At 48.8% G+C, this 19,560-nt stretch overlaps 1 protein-coding gene across 1 annotated transcript in view; it reads right to left on the bottom strand.

Annotated features, from left to right (window-relative positions):
- LOC132836187 (solute carrier family 22 member 6-like) overlaps positions 1-19,560 on the bottom strand; it is a 56,511-nt gene that overhangs the window by 10,974 nt on the left and 25,977 nt on the right. The window contains exons 5-8 of the mRNA XM_060855515.1: positions 16,701-16,824; positions 15,978-16,093; positions 13,541-13,755; positions 5,924-6,032 (exon numbers count right to left, since the gene is read on the bottom strand). Of these exons, the coding sequence (XP_060711498.1) occupies positions 5,924-6,032; positions 13,541-13,755; positions 15,978-16,093; positions 16,701-16,824 (564 nt within the window). The remainder of the gene's footprint in view (positions 1-5,923; positions 6,033-13,540; positions 13,756-15,977; positions 16,094-16,700; positions 16,825-19,560) is intronic.

Raw genomic sequence — 19,560 nt, 5'->3', positions numbered from 1 at the left:
TTGGCCATGCTAAATTGTCCCATAGTGTCCAGGGATGTGCAGGTCAGGGTGGATTGGCCGTGCTAAATTGTCCCATAGTGCCCAGGGATGTGCAGGTTAGGGTGGATTGGCCGTGCTAAATTGTCCCATAGTGCCCAGGGATGTGCAGGTTAGGGTGGATTGGCCGTGCTAAATTGCCCCATAGTGTTCAGGGATGTGCAGGTCAGGGTGGATTGGCCGTGCTAAATTGTTCCATAGTGTCCAGGGATGTGCAGGTTAGGGTGGATTGGCCATGCTAAATTGTCCCATAGTGCCCAGGGATGTGCAGGTCAGGGTGGATTGTCCGTGCTAAATTGTCCCATAGTGCCCAGGGATGTGCAGGTCAGGGTGGATTGGCCGTGCTCAATTGTCCCATAGTGCCCAGGGATGTGCAGGTTAGGGTGGATTGGCCGTGCTAAATTGCCCCATAGTGCCCAGGGATGTGCAGGTTAGGGTGGATTGGCCGTGCTAAATTGTCCCATAGTGCCCAGGGATGTGCAGGTCAGGGTGGATTGGCCGTGCTAAATTGTCCCATAGTGCCCAGGGATGTGCAGGTCAGGGTGGATTGGCCGTGCTAAATTGTCCCATAGTGCCCAGGGATGTGCAGGTTAGGGTGGATTGGCCGTGCTAAATTGCCCCATAGTGTTCAGGGATGTGTAGGTTAGGGTGGATTGGCCGTGCTAAATTGCCCCATAGTGCCCAGGGATGTGCAGGTTAGGGTGGATTGGCCGTGCTAAATTGCCCCATAGTGTTCAGGGATGTGCAGGTTAGGGTGGATTGGCCGTGCTAAATTGTCCCATAGTGCCCAGGGATGTGCAGGTTAGGGTGGATTGGCCGTGCTAAATTGCCCCATAGTGTTCAGGGATGTGCAGGTTAGGGTGGATTGGCCGTGCTAAATTGTCCCATAGTGCCCAGAGATGTGCAGGTTAGGGTGGATTGGCCGTGCTAAATTGTCCCATAGTGCCCAGGGATGTGCAGGTTAGGGTGGATTGGCCGTGCTAAATTGCCCCATAGTGTTCAGGGATGTGCAGGTTAGGGTGGATTGGCCGTGCTAAATTGTCCCATAGTGCCCAGGGATGTGCAGGTCAGGGTGGATTGGCCGTGCTAAATTGTCCCATAGTGTCCAGGGATGTGCAGGTCAGGGTGGATTGGCCGTGCTAAATTGTCCCATAGTGCCCAGAGATGTGCAGGTTAGGGTGGATTGGCCGTGCTAAATTGTCCCATAGTGCCCAGGGATGTGCAGGTTAGGGTGGATTGGCCGTGCTAAATTGTCCCATAGTGCCCAGGGATGTGCAGGTTAGGGTGGATTGGCCGTGCTAAACTGTCCCATAGTGTCCAGGGATGTGCAGGTCAGGGTGGATTGGCCGTGCTAAATTGTCCCATAGTGCCCAGAGATGTGCAGGTCAGGGTGGATTGGCCGTGCTAAATTGTCCCATAGTGCCCAGGGATGTGCAGGTCAGGGTGGATTGGCCGTGCTAAATTGTCCCATAGTGCCCAGGGATGTGCAGGTTAGGGTGGATTGGCCGTGCTAATTTGTTCCATAGTGCCCAGGGATGTGCAGGTCAGGGTGGATTGGCCGTGCTAAATTGTCCCATAGTGCCCAGGGATGTGCAGGTCAGGGTGGATTGGCCGTGCTAAATTGTCCCATAGTGCCCAGAGATGTGCAGGTAAGGGTGGATTGGCCGTGCTAAATTGTCCCATAGTGCCCAGGGATGTGCAGGTTAGGGTGGATTGGCCGTGCTAAACTGTCCCATAGTGTCCAGGGATGTGCAGGTCAGGGTGGATTGGCCGTGCTAAATTGTCCCATAGTGCCCAGAGATGTGCAGGTTAGGGTGGATTGGCCGTGCTAAATTGTCCCATCGTGCCCAGGGATGTGCAGGTCAGGGTGGATTGGCCGTGCTAAATTGTCCCATAGTGCCCAGGGATGTGCAGGTTAGGGTGGATTGGCCGTGCTAAACTGTCCCATAGTGCCCAGGGATGTGCAGGTTAGGGTGGATTGGCCGTGCTAAATTGTTCCATAGTGCCCAGGGATGTGCAGGTCAGGGTGGATTGGCCGTGCTAAATTGTCCCATAGTGCCCAGAGATGTGCAGGTTAGGGTGGATTGGCCGTGCTAAATTGTCCCATAGTGCCCAGGGATGTGCAGGTTAGGGTGGATTGGCCGTGCTCAATTGTCCCATAGTGCCCAGGGATGTGCAGGTTAGGGTGGATTGGCCGTGCTAAATTGTCCCATAGTGCCCAGGGATGTGCAGGTTAGGGTGGATTGGCCATGCTAAATTGTCCCATAGTGTCCAGCGATGTGCAGGTTGGGGTGGATTGGCCATGCTAAATTGTTCCATAGTGCCCAGGGATGTGCAGGTCAGGGTGGATTGGCCGTGCTAAATTGTCCCATAGTGCCCAGAGATGTGCAGGTTAGGGTGGATTGGCCGTGCTAAATTGTCCCATAGTGCCCAGGGATGTGCAGGTTAGGGTGGATTGGCCGTGCTAAATTGTCCCATAGTGCCCAGGGATGTGCAGGTTAGGGTGGATTGGCCGTGCTAAATTGCCCCATAGTGTTCAGGGATGTGTAGGTTAGGGTGGATTGGCCGTGCTAAATTGCCCCATAGTGCCCAGGGATGTGCAGGTTAGGGTGGATTGGCCGTGCTAAATTGTCCCATAGTGCCCAGGGATGTGCAGGTTAGGGTGGATTGGCCGTGCTAAATTGTCCCATAGTGCCCAGGGATGTGCAGGTTAGGGTGGATTGGCCGTGCTAAATTGTCCCATAGTGCCCAGGGATGTGCAGGTTAGGGTGGATTGGCCGTGCTAAATTGCCCCATAGTGTTCAGGGATGTGTAGGTTAGGGTGGATTGGCCGTGCTAAATTGTCCCATAGTGCCCAGGGATGTGCAGGTTAGGGTGGATTGGCCGTGCTAAATTGCCCCATAGTGTTCAGGGATGTGCAGGTTAGGGTGGATTGGCCGTGCTAAATTGTCCCATAGTGCCCAGGGATGTGCAGGTTAGGGTGGATTGGCCGTGCTAAATTGCCCCATAGTGTTCAGGGATGTGCAGGTTAGGGTGGATTGGCCGTGCTAAATTGTCCCATAGTGCCCAGAGATGTGCAGGTTAGGGTGGATTGGCCGTGCTAAATTGTCCCATAGTGCCCAGGAATGTGCAGGTTAGGGTGGATTGGCCGTGCTAAATTGCCCCATAGTGTTCAGGGATGTGCAGGTTAGGGTGGATTGGCCGTGCTAAATTGTCCCATAGTGCCCAGGGATGTGCAGGTCAGGGTGGATTGGCCGTGCTAAATTGTCCCATAGTGTCCAGGGATGTGCAGGTCAGGGTGGATTGGCCGTGCTAAATTGTCCCATAGTGCCCAGAGATGTGCAGGTTAGGGTGGATTGGCCGTGCTAAATTGTCCCATAGTGCCCAGGGATGTGCAGGTTAGGGTGGATTGGCCGTGCTTAATTGTCCCATAGTGCCCAGGGATGTGCAGGTTAGGGTGGATTGGCCGTGCTAAACTGTCCCATAGTGTCCAGGGATGTGCAGGTCAGGGTGGATTGGCCGTGCTAAATTGTCCCATAGTGCCCAGAGATGTGCAGGTTAGGGTGGATTGGCCGTGCTAAATTGTCCCATAGTGCCCAGGGATGTGCAGGTCAGGGTGGATTGGCCGTGCTAAATTGTCCCATAGTGCCCAGGGATGTGCAGGTTAGGGTGGATTGGCCGTGCTAATTTGTTCCATAGTGCCCAGGGATGTGCAGGTCAGGGTGGATTGGCCGTGCTAAATTGTCCCATAGTGTCCAGGGATGTGCAGGTCAGGGTGGATTGGCCGTGCTAAATTGTCCCATAGTGCCCAGAGATGTGCAGGTAAGGGTGGATTGGCCGTGCTAAATTGTCCCATAGTGCCCAGGGATGTGCAGGTTAGGGTGGATTGGCCGTGCTAAACTGTCCCATAGTGTCCAGGGATGTGCAGGTCAGGGTGGATTGGCCGTGCTAAATTGTCCCATAGTGCCCAGAGATGTGCAGGTTAGGGTGGATTGGCCGTGCTAAATTGTCCCATCGTGCCCAGGGATGTGCAGGTCAGGGTGGATTGGCCGTGCTAAATTGTCCCATAGTGCCCAGGGATGTGCAGGTTAGGGTGGATTGGCCGTGCTAAACTGTCCCATAGTGCCCAGGGATGTGCAGGTTAGGGTGGATTGGCCGTGCTAAATTGTTCCATAGTGCCCAGGGATGTGCAGGTCAGGGTGGATTGGCCGTGCTAAATTGTCCCATAGTGCCCAGGGATGTGCAGGTTAGGGTGGATTGGCCGTGCTAAATTGTCCCATAGTGCCCAGGGATGTGCAGGTTAGGGTGGATTGGCCGTGCTCAATTGTCCCATAGTGCCCAGGGATGTGCAGGTTAGGGTGGATTGGCCGTGCTAAATTGTCCCATAGTGCCCAGGGATGTGCAGGTTAGGGTGGATTGGCCATGCTAAATTGTCCCATAGTGTCCAGCGATGTGCAGGTTGGGGTGGATTGGCCATGCTAAATTGTTCCATAGTGCCCAGGGATGTGCAGGTCAGGGTGGATTGGCCGTGCTAAATTGTCCCATAGTGCCCAGAGATGTGCAGGTTAGGGTGGATTGGCCGTGCTAAATTGTCCCATAGTGCCCAGGGATGTGCAGGTTAGGGTGGATTGGCCGTGCTAAATTGTCCCATAGTGCCCAGGGATGTGCAGGTTAGGGTGGATTGGCCGTGCTAAATTGCCCCATAGTGTTCAGGGATGTGCAGGTCAGGGTGGTTTGGCCGTGCTAAATTGTTCCATAGTGTCCAGCGATGTGCAGGTTAGGGTGGATTGGCCATGCTAAATTGTCCCATAGTGCCCAGGGATGTGCAGGTCAGGGTGGATTGTCCGTGCTAAATTGTCCCATAGTGCCCAGGGATGTGCAGGTCAGAGTGGATTGGCCGTGCTCAATTGTCCCATAGTGCCCAGGGATGTGCAGGTTAGGGTGGATTGGCCGTGCTAAATTGCCCCATAGTGCCCAGGGATGTGCAGGTTAGGGTGGATTGGCCGTGCTAAATTGTCCCATAGTGCCCAGGGATGTGCAGGTCAGGGTGGATTGGCCGTGCTAAATTGTCCCATAGTGCCCAGGGATGTGCAGGCCAGGGTGGATTGGCCGTGCTAAATTGTCCCATAGTGCCCAGGGATGTGCAGGTTAGGGTGGATTGGCCGTGCTAAATTGCCCCATAGTGTTCAGGGATGTGTAGGTTAGGGTGGATTGGCCGTGCTAAATTGCCCCATAGTGCCCAGGGATGTGCAGGTTAGGGTGGATTGGCCGTGCTAAATTGTCCCATAGTGCCCAGGGATGTGCAGGTTAGGGTGGATTGGCCGTGCTAAATTGTCCCATAGTGCCCAGGGATGTGCAGGTTAGGGTGGATTGGCCGTGCTAAATTGTCCCATAGTGCCCAGGGATGTGCAGGTTAGGGTGGATTGGCCGTGCTAAATTGCCCCATAGTGTTCAGGGATGTGTAGGTTAGGGTGGATTGGCCGTGCTAAATTGCCCCATAGTGCCCAGGGATGTGCAGGTTAGGGTGGATTGGCCGTGCTAAATTGCCCCATAGTGCCCAGGGATGTGCAGGTTAGGGTGGATTGGCCGTGCTAAATTACCCCATAGTGTCCAGGAATGTGCAGACTGGGTGGATTAGCCATGGGAAAGGCAGGTTTATGGGGATAGGGTCAGTAGTCTGAGTGGGATTCTCTTCGGAGGGTTGGTATGGGCTGAATGGCCTGTTTCCACACTGCAGGGATTCTATGGAAACCCTAATGGGTAATTATGACGCTTATAAATGAGAGCAATTTGGGGTGGTCCGAATGTGTCCCAAAATGAATTAATTTTAAAAAGATACTGATGTTGTTAAAGTAGAACAGTTGCAGTAAGGAACGTGTGTACTTACCTGACCACTGTAGGATAGAGTTCACCCGAATAGAGATAGCAACAGCTGAAAGCTGTAGCTAGACACCCCTTCCCAATCGCAGCAAGGGACATGCGTAAGGCATTTAACTCTGTCGGAAAGATGGAGCAGTCAGCATCTTAGGTATCTTGAACAAATTCATTATGGGGCGAAAAATTACCCGTTAGCTTTACAAGTGTGTTGGTTGCTTTCATGTTATAAGGTGGTGAACTGGCTGTGGCCGCAGTGATTCCACCTGAACATTTTATCGCTGGTGAAAATATTTTCTGACCAAGTATCCATTAATTGCTGTCAGGATTGCATAACACCAGCATGGAAACAGAGCCTTCGGCCCAACCAGTCCAATCTGACCATAATTCCAAACTAAACCAGCCCCCTCCCCTGCCTGCTCCATCTCCCTCCAAACATTTCCCATTCATGTCCTTATCCAAATGTCTTTTAAATGTTGTAACTGCACCCGCATCCACCACTTCTTCTGGAAGTTCACACAATTTTGCACTCAGTGTAAGAATGTTGTCTCTCATGTATTTTTCCCATCTTTCCCCTCTCACCTTAAAGATATGCCCCCCAGCCTTGAAATCCCTCACCCTAGGGAAAAGACAGCTGCCATCTACACTGCTGAAAATGTGTTGCTGGTTAAAGCATAGCAGGTCAGGCAGCATCCAAGGAACAGGAAATTCGACGTTTCGGGCCAGAGCCCTTCATCAGGAAAGCTTCCTGATGAAGGGCTCTGGCCCGAAACGTCGAATTTCCTGTTCCTTGGATGCTGCCTGATCTGCTGTGCTTCAACCAGCAACACATTTTCAGCTCTGATCTCCAGCATCTGCAGACCTCACTTTTTACTCGAAGATTCACCTCATCTATACCCCCTCATTATTTTATAAACCTCTGTAAGGTCACCCCTCAACCTCCTACACTTCAGTGAAAAAACCCGCTCTACCTGGGCTGGCATGGCGGTTAGCACAGCTGTTCCACCATACCAGGGACCTGGGTTCAATCCCGCCCTCGGTTGACTGTGTGTGGAGTTTACACATTCTCCCTGTGTCTGTGAGGTGACCTCCCACAGTATGATAGACATGTAGGTCAGGTGGATTGGCCATGGAAAACGTAGGTCTGGATTGGGTGCTGTTGGCAGGTGGGATGGGCCAACTCCTGTACTCAAAGATCTGAGCAATGAAGGCAAGTGTGCTGAATGCCTTCAGGGTATGGAGCAGGCATAGTGATCCTGCAGAGCTGAAGCAGGTTTAGTTTTTGCTTAATTTTAGTGAAATCCCTGCTGAAAATTTCCCGTTTTAGTTTAATTTGGTGCTGGGATTTTAGCACAGTATCGCCCTCAAGGCTGGATCATTATAGGAAAGTATTATACAGGACTGAACACAGTCAAACAAATCACAGGGTTGAGTCATTCTGTGTAGTACAAGACAAATGGCCAGGACATGAAGTAAATCACAAGGGACAGGACTGGGTCTAAATGACAGCGTAATTAGATTGAACATAACTGTGGATCCAACTCAATGTGCCGGGCCATAGTATTGCAAATCATAATTTAGAAAGCTGGGACTTGCAAGATGCCGGGTGACATGGTGGCTCAGTGGTTAGCGCTGCTACCTCCCAGCGCCAGGGACCCAGGTTCGATCCCACCCTCAGGCGACTGTCTGTATGGAGTTTGCACATTCTCCCCGTGTCTGTGTAGGTTTCCCCCGGGTGCTCCAGTTTCCTTCCACAGTCCAAAGATGTGCAGGTTAGGATGAATTGGCCATGTTAAAATTGCCCAGAGTGTTCAGGGATATGTAGTTATGTGCATTAGTTAGGGGTAAATGGAGAGTAATTTGGAAATGGGTCTGGGTGGGTTACTCTCCGGAGGGTGGACTTGTAGGGCCGAATGGCCTATTTCCACATTGTAGGGATTCTATAATTTATATAGGATATGTAACAGAGTTGAACACTTAAAGCTAGACTTCATAACATATATTTTCTTGGCTATACAAGATTCCAAAATGTTATCCATATTCAAGATAACTCTCTGAACATGCAGTTTGTGTTTGATTAGATTGATATCTGAAATTAATGGGTTGTAGAATCCCTACAGGGTGGAAAGAGGCCATTCAGCCCACACCGACTCCCCATAGAGCATCCCATCCAGACCCAACCTATCCCCATAACCCCACATTTTACCTTGGCCAATCGACCTAGCCTGCACACACCTCTGCACCATGGCCAATCCATCCCACATCTTTGGACTGTGGGAGGAAATCCCTGCAGACGCAGGGGAGAACATGCAAACTCCACACAGACAGTCACCCGAGGCTGGAATTGAACCCAGGTCCCTGGCTGTGTGAAGTCGCAGCGCCAACCACTGAGCCACCTTGATGCCAACAAGCTTGGCTATCTCGAGGGGATGGACAGACTGGGCTCATTTCCGCTGGAGCTTAGAGTGTGACAGTTTGAAATGTATGTCATCCTGAATGGATGTGTGAGGTATTTTGTTTATTTAAGGGAATCAAAGGTTATTGATGGTAAATGCGAATATATAACTGAAAACACAGACAGACCAGTCTGGATATTATTGAATGACACAGCGAGTTTGAGAGGCCGAATAGCCTACTCCTGCCTCTAATTTTCTTAATTCCTGTATGTCTGATCACTGGCAAGTCAATGCCTGCTCTCCTGAAGGCATTCATGAAAGTTGCACGGTGGCTCAGTGGTTAGCACTGCTACCTCACAGTGCCAGGGATCCAGGTTCAATTCCAGCCCTGGGTGACTGTCTGTGTGGAGATTGCACATCCCCCCCTGTGTACACCCTGTTAGGGTGGATTGGCCATGCTAAATTGTCCTGTAGTGTTCAGGAACATGTAGGTTAGGTGCATTAGTCATGGGAAATGTAGTGTATTAGGGAATGGAATCGGTCAGGATGGGATACTCTTTGGAGGGTCGGTATGGACTTGTTGGGCCTAATGGCCTGTTTCCACACTGTAGGGATTCTCTGATTCCAGCCAGAGAAAATAATGAGGTGGCTCCTGACTGACAGGGATTCGCCACTGATTGTGTGGCTAGGTATCTGTAAACATGAATGCAGCAGGCCCTTTCAGGGTACTGTGTACAGTTCTGGTCACTGCAACATGACCTCTCAGTGCTGGTCAATAAAAGCAAGTGTACCCAACACCTCCTTCACTCTCCTAGCTACCTGCGACTCCACTTTCAAAGAACTATGCACCTGCACCCTTAGGTCTCTCTGTTCAGCAACACTCCCCAGAGCCAACCATTAAGTGTATAAGTCCTGCTCCGTTTATCTTAACTAAAAATGCAGCACCTCCCATTTATCTAAAGTAACCTCCATCTGCCACCCCTTGACCCATCTGACCAAGGTGCCATTGTACTCTGAGGTAACCTTCTTTGTTGTCCACTACACCTCCAATGTTGGCGTCATCTGCAAACTTACTAACCATTACCTCCTATATCCACATGGAAATCATTTATATAAATGATGAAAAGTAGTGGACCCAGCACCGATCCTTGCAGCACAATACTGGTCACAGGTCTCCAGTCTAAAAAACAACTCTCCGCCACCACCATCACCCTCTATCTCCTGTCTTCAAGCCAATTTTGTAACTAACTGGCTAGCTCTCCCTGTATTCCGTATGATCCAACCTTGCTGAAATCCATACGGACAATGTCCACTTCTGTGCCTTCATCAATCTTCTTTGTCACTTCAAGAAGTTATAAGAAACTATCTGCAAAGCAATCGATTTATTCCCTGGGCAGCTTTTGCCCATCTGATGTTTTAAGACTATATGGGAATTAAAATCCTCCATGATTATTGTTATACCATTCTGACAAGCTCCCTCTATTTCTTCCTTTATATGCCATCCTACCATGTTGTTATTTTTAAGGGGTCTGTATACTACTCCCACAAATGACTTCTTCCTTTGGTATTTTCTAATTTCTACCCCATTTTTTTCTACGTGCTGGTTTCCTAAGTTTCGTTCATCCCTCTCTCTTGCATCTATGTCATCATTAATTACCAGAGCCTCACTTTTACTCTCTTTCCAGTCTATTCTAAATGTCACACACCCTCAGTGCTCAGTCCAATCCAAATTTATTAGTTTAATTATTCAGCTTTGTGCACAAAATAAACTATTCACCCCCATGCTGTCCACTAAAAGTTGTTTTCGGCGTTATTGTGTGTGCTCCTATGAGATGTTACTGCAAGTAACTGCAGTTTATCGATCGACTTTCATTGCCAGAGGGATCATCTTTGGGATGAAATGTTAATTTGAGCAGCATTTTCCCTAACACTGAGACTCCTGCCTCTGATCGAAAGCGGTCTGGAAGAGTTGTGCGGGTGCTCTTGGCCTAGATTGTGCCATCAGTGACTGGGCAACAGCTCCTGACATTCGCTTTTGCATTGGCAGATGGAGACATTGTTTAAGAAAGCCCATGTTTCCAATTCGTCAGTGTCAATGCTCCTCATAATAATGGGCACATTTTCTCCCTCCTTGGTTATGAATAGGAAGGGTTTAGAGGGGATGGGCCAAATGCTGGTGTCACAGTGCTGTGGCTATCAAGAGGTTATTTCATCCTGATTTTATGTGAAGAGAGGTTGTAAGGCAGAGGTACCAAGCCCCTTGCTGAAGACCATTGAGCCAACAGCCTGTGAGGCCTTGGTTTTTTTTTTAAAAGTTGGAACAATAGAAGCAGCCTGGCTGGGTGTGGTCAGCTCATTCACCAGGTTTTCTAGTTTTTAAAAACTTTTTAGGCTTAACTTTAAGCAGAAGCCTAATGGGGTCTCAATGATTAGATTACTTACAGTATGGAAACAGGCCCTTCAGCCCAACAAGTCCACACCGACCCTTTGAAGAGCAACTCACCCAAACCTATTCCCCTATATTTACCCCTTCACCTAACACTATGGGCAATTTAGCATGGCCAATTCACCTAGCCTGCACATTTTTGGACTGTAGGAGGAAACCGGAGCACCCGGAGGAAACCCACACAGACACGGGGAGAATGTGCAAACTCCACACAAACAGTTGCCCAAGGCGGAAATTGGACCCAGGTCTCTGGCGCTGTGAGGCAGCACTGCCAACCGCTGTGCCACCGTGGCTGGTGGGAAGGGTTTGGAGGTGCTGGCAGCTGGGTCTCAATTGGTTTGGGGTATCTGGTCAGCATGAATGAGTTGGACCGAAGGGTCTGCTTTCATGCGGTACATCTCTGTGACTCTATGACTCTCTGACTTTTCTCTCAATGTATTTTCCCTCCTGGATTGGAGAACTCCATATGAGAATCTGTGACAAAAAAAATCAGAAATTGCTGGAAAAACTTAGCAGGTCTGGTGGGATCTGTGGAGAGAAATCAGAGTTAATATTTTGGGCCATTTGACCCTTCTTCAGAAACTATGTCTGAATATGTTTGTATTTTGCCAATAAGTGTTTATGGGATGTTACTATATTCGATCAGTTAATTAGTAATAGTTACTGTATCTAATATTCTGTTAAGTTTCCAGTGGAGTTGTTATTCTAAATTCCTCTTAGTTTGGTTGTATTTTGACCACAGTGTTTAAGTGAATTGTGAGTTGCTTAACGTCAAGGAGTTTGACCAGTCACACCGCATCTGGAATAGACAATAGGCAATAGGTGCAGGAGTAGGCCATTCTGCCCTTCGGGCCTGAACCGCCATTCAATATGATCATGGCTGATCATTCCTAATCAGTATCCTGTTCCTGCCTTATCTCCATAACCACTATCTTTGAGAGCTCTATCCAACTCTTTCTTAAACGAATCCAGAGACTGGGCCTCCACTGCCCTCTGGGGCAGAGCATTCCACACAGCCACCTCTCTCTGGGTGAAGAAGTTTCTCCTCATCTCTGTCCTAAATGGTCTACCCCGTATTTTTAAGCTGTGTCCTCTGGTTCGGCACTCACCCATCAGCGGGAACATGCTTCCTGCTGCCAGAGTGTCCAATCCTTTCATAATCTTATATGTCTCAATCAGATCCCCTCTCAGTCTTCTAAACTCAAGGGTATACAAGCCCAGTCGCTCCAGTCTTTCAGTGTAAGGTAATCCCTCCATTCCAGGAATTGTGAACCTACGCTGCACTCCCTCAATAGACTCTTTACATATGCCTTTAAAAATAAGACAAAGTTTGGATCTATGCTACCTTCTTAACATATTTTGAGGGGGTCTGGTCTGGTCCATAACACTGGCAGATGGGATTAGGTCAGAGCTGCATGAATGGAGGGTCTGTTTCCGTGTTGTACGACTCTATCTCCAATCTCAGGGATCTCAAACCTTCGAATGCCCTCATAAGTAAATATATTCTTTTGAGTGAACAGTTTGAGTCAGCTCTAGCTGCTTCGATAAGGTGTGTGACCTTGTGTTCTCAAGATGACATTTTCAAGCCTCACTTGAAGGACTGTTCTTTTTCCCCCTTAAACATGTTTTCATAGAACATGAGAGGGATTGCTTAAGTGCAAGAGCTTTGCTACCTTCCTATCATTTGTTTGGGAAGGGGGCTCACGGACAGTGATCAGGAACAGCAGACCTGCATGGATTTTTCATGGACGAACTGGCCCTGGAGGGGGTGCAGAGGAGGGTTGAATCTGGAGTCGAGAGGGTTGGCTTATGAGGACAGATGGAGTCGGCTGGGACAAAACTCGCTGGAATTTAGAAGAACGAGGGAGGGGAATCTGATAGAAACAAATATAAATGATGAACGGAGTGGATACGATACACGCGGGGAAGTTGTTTCCACTGAAACTGAAACTATAATTAGGGGTTGCAGCCTCAAAATAAAGGGAAGAAGGTTTAGAACACAGAACATAGAAAAATACAGCGCAGTACAGGCCCTTTGGCCCTCGATGTTGCGCCGATCCAAGCCCACCGAACCTACACTAGCCCACTATCCTCCATATGCCTATCCAATGCCCGTTTAAATGCCCATAAAGAGGGAGAGTCCACCACTGCTACTGGCAGGGCATTCCATGAACTCACGACTCGCTGAGTAAAGAATCTACCCCTAACGTCTGTCCTATACCTACCACCCCCTTAATTTAAAGCTATGCCCCCTCGTAATAGCTGACTCCATATGTGGGAAAAAGGTTCTCATGGTCAACCCTATCTAAACTCCTAATCATCTTGTACCAGGTGGAGGTAGGATTGAGTTGAGGAGGAACTTCTGCATCCAGAGGGATGGGCAGGGAATTCCACAGATTGCCAACTCTCTGGATGAGGATGTTCATCCTCAGCTCAGCCCTAAACCTTCTTCCCTTTACTTTGAGACTGCGCCCCCTAGTTAGAGTTCCAGTGGAAATAACTTCCCTGCTCCTATCTTCGCTATTCCCAATGCCCAGTGAGGCTACCTCACTGAATGTTATTAAGGTGAAGCTGGATAGATTTCTAGACAGTTAAGAATGAAAGGTTACGGTGAGCAGCCGGGCAAGTGGGGCTGAGTCCATAAGCAGGTCAGCCATAATTTTAGTGAATGGCGGACAAGACTCGATGGGCCAAATGGCCTACTCCCACTCCTATTTCATTCGACTGGATGGAAGTTTATTTCTTACTTACCCAGGCAGGGGGAAGAGAACGGCAGATGAGCCCTCACCTTTTGGGATGAAGATGTTCGCCACAATCACGCACCCCGCGAGGATGAGGGACGTGCTGTGTGTGAACCGTCTTCCAATCAGACTCATGGAAACGAAACCAATAAACTTCGCTGGAACGTCGACGGCTCCAAAAATGAACTGGATGAGGTAAATATCAACACCGAATCCTTGCAGGTCTATCGCTAACCCGTAATAGGCAAAACCTGTTGCAAACCTACAACAGCGAAAAGAAAGGAGAGTGTCATCTCATCGAGATTATTTCAGGTAATGTTGAGATCCATTTTTTTTCTCCTTCTCAGTTCCGATTATTATTTCAGCTTCAGAGCAACGGGCCTCAAAACGTCTCTCTTTTGAAGAGAAAGAATCCTTACATACCATGTATAGTCGTGTAAAAGTCAAATTGTTTACCCTATTTTTAAAGCTAAATTTATGAGGTCGACTGTTACATGGCTACTAGTTTTGAGGGGCTGAAATTCATGCTACAGCTCAAAATACCATATTGTTGGCAGAAGTCCAATTGATCGCTAAATGAATAAAGAAAACAAGTCACAACGAATTACAGTAAGCTAAGCTCCACACAAAGGGAGGTTATCACCTGACTCTGACCTGATGCGTCTTAAACCTTTGCGTCGAATTGGTGTAAATTGTACATCAAAACTCGTCTTGGCACAAAAGAAAAATCATTTCCTCTTTCTAACACAGGATAATACCTTGACTCTTTGTGGGCGGCACGGTGGCACGGTGGTTAGCACTGCTGCCTCACAGCGCCTGAGACCCGGGTTCAATTCCCGACTCAGGCGACTGACTGTGTGGAGTTTGCACGTTCTCCCCGTGTCAGCGTGGGTTTCCTCCGGGTGCTCCGGTTTCCTCCCACAGTCCAAAGATGTGCGGGTCAGGTGAATTGGCCATGCTAAATTGCCCGTAGTGTTAGGTAAGGGGTAAATGTAGGGGTATGGGTGGGTTTCGCTTCGGCGGGTCGGTGTGGACTTGTTGGGCCGAAGGGCCTGTTTCCACACTGTAAGTCTAATCTAAAAATCTAATCTCACAAATGTTGGTCTGTTATCAGTGAAGAGCTGGGATTGCCTTATGCACAAGATGTGTGGAAAATTCCAGATATTTTGGGTGGCACAGTGGGTTAGCACTGCTGCCTCACAGCGCCAGAGACCCGGGTTCAATTCCCGCCTCAGGCGACTGTCTGTGTGGAGTTTGTTTGCCCGTGCCTGTGTGGGTTTCCTCCCACAGTCCAAACATGCGCAGGTTAGGGTGGATTGGCCAGGCTAAATTGTCCGTAGTGTTAGGTGAAGGGGTAAATGTAGGGGAATGGGTCTGGGTGGGTTGCGCTTCGGCGGGTCGGTGTGGACTTGTTGGGCCGAAGGGCCTGTTTCCACACTGTAAGTAATCTAACCTAATCTAAAAAAAAAGGGGTTCGACTTTGACATGAGATCAACTTTTATTCGAGTGTATATTATGTTCCAAAGTGGATGGAGAGAGGATGTTTCTTTATGCAGAACAAGCAGTCAATTGATTTGGAGCGTGCGTAGTGTTTAAATGACTGTTTCCTCTCCCTTTAGTTTCCACTCCATTATTCCCTTCCCCCCCCCCCGGTATCATTTGCCCCCTATCAGATCCTAAAGGTACAAGTCGGGAATCTGACAGAATACTCTCTACTTTCCCTGGGTGGGGCAGCTCTAACAACACTCAAGAAGCTCAACACCAAAGTAGGCCCCCATTTGATTGACACCACATCCCCAAACACCCGCTCCCTCCACCCCCTCCGACGCTCAGTAGCAGCAGTGTGCACCATCCGCAAGACGCACTGCAGCAACTCAAGTTCCCCTCCAAGCCCTCACCATCCTGACTTGGAAATAGATTAGATTAGATTACAGTGTGGAAACAGGCCCTTCGGCCCACACCGACCCGCAACCCACCCATTCCCCTACATTTACCCCTTACCTACCCACACCCCTAACCTAACACTACGGGCAATTTCGCATGGCCAATTTACCTGACCCGCACATCTTTGGACTGTGGGAGGAAATCGGAGCACCCGGAGGAAACCCACGCAGACACTGGGAGAACGTGCAAACTCCACACAGTCAGTCGCCTGAGGCGGGAATTGAACCCGGGTCTCTGGCCTCACTGTGCCACCGTGCCGCCCACAAATATACTGGCCATTCCTTGGGTCAAGATCCTGGAATTCCCTCCCTCAGGGCATTGGGGGGGGGGGGGTCAACCCACAGCAGACAGGCTGCAGTCGTTCAAGAAGGCACCTCATCACCACCTACTCAAGGGAGCAGCCTGGGATGGAGGGAATAAATGCTGGGCCCAGCCAGCGATGCCCGTATCCCACAAAACGAATAAAGAAAAAAAAAATGGAGAATCCATTATTCAAATTTGCTAGTCTACGTAAAAGAATCTAACTTTTCGATCATTTACCAAGCGAGCATGGTACAACAGGCTATCTTGCGTATAACAGGAGTCCGAAAGAGGTCCAGTACACCGTGCTTGTTCTTGGCAGTTAGTTGCTCATCTTTCATACTCGATTTGAGAATCTACAGAACACACACAACGAATGTGTCAGCACGGTATTACCGCTAAGCATGGCAACTTTCACTTGAGCATTCGCCCCTGCGTTAGATCCATGACCTAAACACGCACAACGAGTAATTTTATTTCCTTTTAAGCCTGCAGCTGTCCCATTTCAATTCAAATTTTGCTTTGCTAAAATAAAAACGAAGGAGCCACGTACCAAGGTTTGTTGGTGTGGAAGAGAGAGGAATGTTAATACCTGTTAATTCTGAGAACAAAATGTGGCATCAATGTTGACTCAGTGGGCCTAATTCCACATTGTAGGGATTGTATGATTATGGAAGCACTTTGGATAACTTTTCCACTTGTCTCCTGTTTGGATCTCTCTTGTAATGGTCGGTGATAGTTATGTTTTGCCTTCCCTCTTTCTCTCATCCTTATTACTCTCCAGTCTCTGACAATCCCCAGTTCCCTGAGCTCGGGGCTCTGTGTGTTAAGTCGTAATCGTCAGCCAGAATGGCTGCTTCTCTGCACCCTGCCACCCTCTGTTCCTCTACGTGTGTCAGAATTGCAAAGAGCAGTGAGTTTTTGTACTCCGCGTAAAACATCGCGTGTGGCGTCATCACTTACTTCGAGAGTGAGTTTTTTCCCTTCAACCTCCTTGCCGTTTATCTTGGCTATCCTCCTGAGCTGTTTTAGAGCGACGTCAGCCTTGTCGTTCAGAATGAGCCAACGAGCAGATTCTGGCAACCACCTTGTGACAAAGACCACACACACACACAGATACCTAGGGATTATTACCTCCACGGTAAAACATTCGCTCAAGTAATTCTAGGTAATACAAATGGACACCATAGCAACGGAGCTACATTAATTGATGACTAAACATCATTGCAGGAGCCTTTCTCATCACTCAACAACCCATCTCCTTTATTTCCGTTATCCCTCCTTCGCCAAACCTTCCTGGCGGGAGGAAGTTTACTTCAGCAGTGTACAAATGACAGAGCGATGATCTTCATTTCTGAGCCAGTTACGAGAGAATCCCAGGAAGACTTCATTCTATCCTCAGTTGACGCCTTCAATCATGAAGGTTCTGGCACAAGTGGACAGGTCGGAGTTGCTTCAATGCTGATTCATTCAGTAGAATGAGAGGCGGTCTCATTGGAATGTATAGGGTTCTTAGGGGGCTTTGACAGGGTCAATGCTGAGAGGATGCTCCCCCCTGATGGGAAGGTCCAGGGTCAGAGGGCAATGTCTCGGAATTGAGGGGCAACAACTTAAGGCTGAGATAAGGAGGGGTTTCCTCTCTCAGGGAGTTGGAACTCCTTGCCACAGAGAGTTGTGTATGTTCAAGGTTGAGATAGATGGATTCTTGATCGGTTGGGGGATCGAGGGTTATGGGGAAAAGGACAGGAAAATGGAGGTGAGGAACGTTGGATCCTGTTGAATGGCGGAACAGGCTCAAGGGGCTGAATGGCTTACTTCATTTCATGTTTCGTAAGGGTTTATGAATCTTTGATTGCACCAGAATTTAAATAGGTAACTATTCCATTTAGAGTTGAACTTTCTTGCTCCAATTCAATTGCAAAGAGAGCTTTAGTGACATTTATATCCTGTAGAGCTCCACAGCTGAACAACTGTGGGTGGCACGGTGGCACAGTGGTTAGCACTGCTGCCTCACAGCGCCAGAGACCCGGGTTCAATTCCCGCCTCAGGCGACTGGCTGTGTGGAGTTTGCACACTCTCCCCGTGTCTGCGTGGGTTTCCTCCAGGTGCTCTGGTTTCCTCCCACAGTCCAAAGATGTGCAGGTCAGGTGAATTGGCCATGCTAAATTGCCCGTAGTGTTAGGTAAGGGGTAAATGTAGGGGAATGGGTGGGTTTTGCTTCGGCGGGTCGGTGTGGACTTGTTGGGCCGAAGGGCCTGTTTCCACACTGTAAGTAATCTAATCTAAAAACGTACTGTACTTTAGATCAATTTTGAGTTAATGTCATCTAAATACAGACCTGACAAAATTGCTCAGTTCCAAAGGATTAATGATCAATGATCTTATCCCTAACTTTCAGTCCTCAGGAACCAACTGAATGTGGGGTGGTATGGTGGCTCGGCCATTAGCACTGCTTCCTCATAGCACCAGGGACCCAGGTTCGAATCCAGCCTCTGGTGACTGTCTGTGTGGAGTTTGCATGATTTCCCCATGTTTGTGTGGGTTTCTGCTGGGTACACTGGTTTCTTCCCACAGTCCAACGATATATAGGTGAGGTGGATTAACTATGGGAAATACAGGGATAGAATGAGTCTGGGTGGGATGCTTTTTTTAAGATTGGTGTGGATTTAGAGTCAGAGATGGACAGCACGGAAACAGACCCTTCACCCGCACTGAACAGATATCCTAACCTAATCTAGTCCCATTTGCCAGCACTTGGCCCATATCCCTCTAAACCCTTCCTATTCATGTCCCCATCCAGATGCCTTTTAAATGCTGCAATTGCACCAGCCTCCACCACTTCCTCTGGTAACTCGTTCCATACATACACCACCCTCTATGTGAAAATGTTGCCACTCAGATTCCTTTTATAGCTTTCCCCTCTAACCCTAAACCTATGCATTCTATTTCTGGGCATCCCCACCCCAGGGAAAAAAAAACACCTTGTCCATTTACCCTATCCATGCCCCTCATGATTTTATATCTCACTATAAGGTCACACTTCAGCCTCCGACGCTCCAGGGAAAACAGCCCCAGCCTGTTCAGCCTCTCCCTGTAGCTCAATCCCTCCAACCCTGGCAATGTCCTTGTAAATCTTTTCTGAACTCTTTCAAGTTTCACAACATCCTTCCGATAGGAGGGAGACCAGAATTGCAAGTAGTTTTCCAAAAGTGGCTTAACCAATGTCCTGTACAGCCGCAACATGACCTCCCAACTCCTGTACTTAATACTCTGACCGATAAAGGAGGCTTCAATATCCTATCTACCTGTGACTTTACTTTCAAGGAACAATGAACCGATACTCCAAGGTCTCTTTGTTCAGCAACACTCCCTCGGACCTTACCATCAAGCGTAGAAGTCCTGTTCTGATTTGCTTTTCCAAAATGCAGCACCTCGCATTTATCTGCCACTGCTAAGCCCATTGGCTCATCTGATCAAGATCCCATTGTACTCTGAGGTAACCTTCTTCGCTGTCCACTACACCTCTAATTTTGGTGTCATCTGCAAACTTACTAACATCTCCCTGCTATGTTCATATCAAAATCATTTAGAGAAATGACAAAAAGTACCGATCCTTGTGGCACTCCACTGGTCACAGACCTCCAGTCTGAAAAGCAACCCTCCATCACCACCCTACCTTTGAGCCAGTTCTATATCCAAATGGCTAGTTCTCCCTCTATTCCATGAGGTCCTGAAGATGGGATTCCTGAAGAAGGGCTTATGCCCGAAACGTTGAATCTCCTGTTCCTTTGATGCTGCCTGACCTGCTGTGCTTTAACCAGCA

Source organism: Hemiscyllium ocellatum, chromosome 46 (assembly GCF_020745735.1).
Source record: "Hemiscyllium ocellatum isolate sHemOce1 chromosome 46, sHemOce1.pat.X.cur, whole genome shotgun sequence".
NCBI classification, from domain to species: domain Eukaryota; kingdom Metazoa; phylum Chordata; class Chondrichthyes; order Orectolobiformes; family Hemiscylliidae; genus Hemiscyllium; species Hemiscyllium ocellatum.
This window is presented reverse-complemented; position numbering and strand designations above follow the sequence as displayed.